This window comes from Salvelinus namaycush, chromosome 23 (genome assembly GCF_016432855.1).
Source record: "Salvelinus namaycush isolate Seneca chromosome 23, SaNama_1.0, whole genome shotgun sequence".
NCBI classification, from domain to species: Eukaryota; Metazoa; Chordata; class Actinopteri; order Salmoniformes; family Salmonidae; genus Salvelinus; species Salvelinus namaycush.
In genome coordinates, this window is record NC_052329.1 from 4,799,012 (window position 1) to 4,800,834 (window position 1,823).

The window sequence follows — 1,823 nt, forward strand, 5'->3', positions numbered from 1 at the left end:
TAGCTAGGTGAGACAACCACATATCACAGTAATCCAACTTGCTCTCCAACAAATATGGGTAGAAACATTTTAACAAGTATAGAACAAAAGAAAACCAATCTAAGACAAAGTTGTTTAGTTTTCCTCAGGACATTTTATTCAAATCCCCTATTTAGCCTACAATATGTTTTTGTCTCAATTAGAGAAATGTCCAATTGGATGATACTCCTCCCTGTCTATGTTGAGCGGTTCTCTGTGGTGCCTGATGTTATTTGTGAAGGATCCCTCCTCTGTTCAGCATCCCCATAAGTTTCTCCCTGAACTCCCTGCACAGGAAGAAGTAGAGGAGTGGGTCCAGGCAGATGTTGACGGTGGACAGCCACAGGGTCACCTTTTGAGCGATGTTGATGGAGTCTTGAGAACAGCCCATGACATTGTCGGTCTGCTGAATGGTGCGTGGGATCCGCACGATGTGGAATGGAATGAAGCACACAGAGAACACGACCAGAACCAGAAAGACACGGACCTTTGTCTTTTTCTTGCCCTGGCTGTTTTCGCTGCCGGAGTTTCTGAAGGACTGGAGGACCTTGTTGGTGATGCACATGTAGCAAACTACAACCAGTATGCTCACGGCCCAGAACAAGACATCCATGAACACAACCACCACTGTGTGAAGTCTGACCCCGGCTGGGCTCTTCATGGACATACAGGAGGCATCCGTCTTGTTGCTGGCACCCTGATTGGTCAGGATAATGGTAGGGAGAGCAGTGGCTCCAAACAGCGCCACCCACACAGAGACAGACAGTACCTTACCGAAGACCAGGTTCTGACCCAACAACCTGCCACAGGGCCTGACGATCTTGAAGAAGCGGTCCAGACTGATGAGGCCCAGTAGAGTGATGCTTGTGTACATGCATGTGTAGAAGATGACACCTGAGTAGCGACAGGAGAACAGTCGTATCCCCACAGATGACGTAGGAAGTTTACTGGCCGCCACAATAGGCATGGTCAGGGTCATGAGAAGGTCAGCGGCCACAAGGTTCTTCAGATACACCATGAAGGTGGAGGTTGAGCTCAGGTGCAGGGAGACCCAGGACGCGACCCCATTCAACATCAAGGCAAGTGGGAACATTGCAAAGTACAGACATGGGATAACCACATCTAGGTCGTGATAATTGAAAGAGCCACAGTCCAGAAGAAACAGGGGGGATGTCAGGTTAGATGTCATTGTAGCATCTGAAAAAAGGGAGAAGAAAAGTTATGGAAATATCTCAGTCAAATCCATTGTTTGCCAAATGAGGAACTTATTCTAGGACTTTCCTAGGTCAATGCGAAAACATGCAAAATGAAGACACTGAGGAAAACCTTTGAATCCCCTTGCATCATTTAACATGATTTGCATTGCTTTTGTTAGCATTAACAAGCTAGCTAGCTGCCACGGAGTGACACAGCCCCGAAGCTAGCCCTGAGCCAGGCCCACCTCCCGGCCTAGTCTGTGATCAATCGGCTACACAGCCGATGCCTCCCGGACTCTACCCCAACACGGCTAGAATCCACTACTCCACCAGATACTTGTCGTAAGCTCTGGACCTTTGCATCGAATCATCGCTGCTAGCTAGCTGCTACCGAGTGGCTATAGTGGCTAACGCCCCTGCCCTGAAGCTAGCACCAGTTAGCCGCGAGCCAGGCACATCTCCTGGCTAGTAAACAAAATTACTACAACTACAATACCTCTTTCGCCATCTGGCCAGGACCCTTTGTCGTCACGGCGTCCCGCCGTACCACCACGACTGGTCCGCCGACGTAACTCCATCCGCTGTGCCCTCAACCGGCCTTTGCCGGAC

At 49.6% G+C, this 1,823-nt stretch overlaps 1 protein-coding gene across 1 annotated transcript; it reads right to left on the reverse strand.

Moving 5' to 3' along the window:
* Window positions 1-247: 247 nt before the first annotated feature.
* Window positions 248-1,093, reverse strand: LOC120018927 (P2Y purinoceptor 13-like). The gene has a single exon (XM_038962140.1). The coding sequence runs from the start codon at window positions 1,091-1,093 to the stop codon at window positions 248-250; it is 846 nt and encodes a 281-aa protein (XP_038818068.1).
* Window positions 1,094-1,823: the final 730 nt, after the last annotated feature.

What these genes read in the sequence shown, in the direction of transcription:
- LOC120018927 (XM_038962140.1), bottom strand. Translation starts at nt 1,093, where the DNA reads ATGTTGAATGGGGTCGCGTCCTGGGTCTCCCTGCACCTGAGCTCAACC.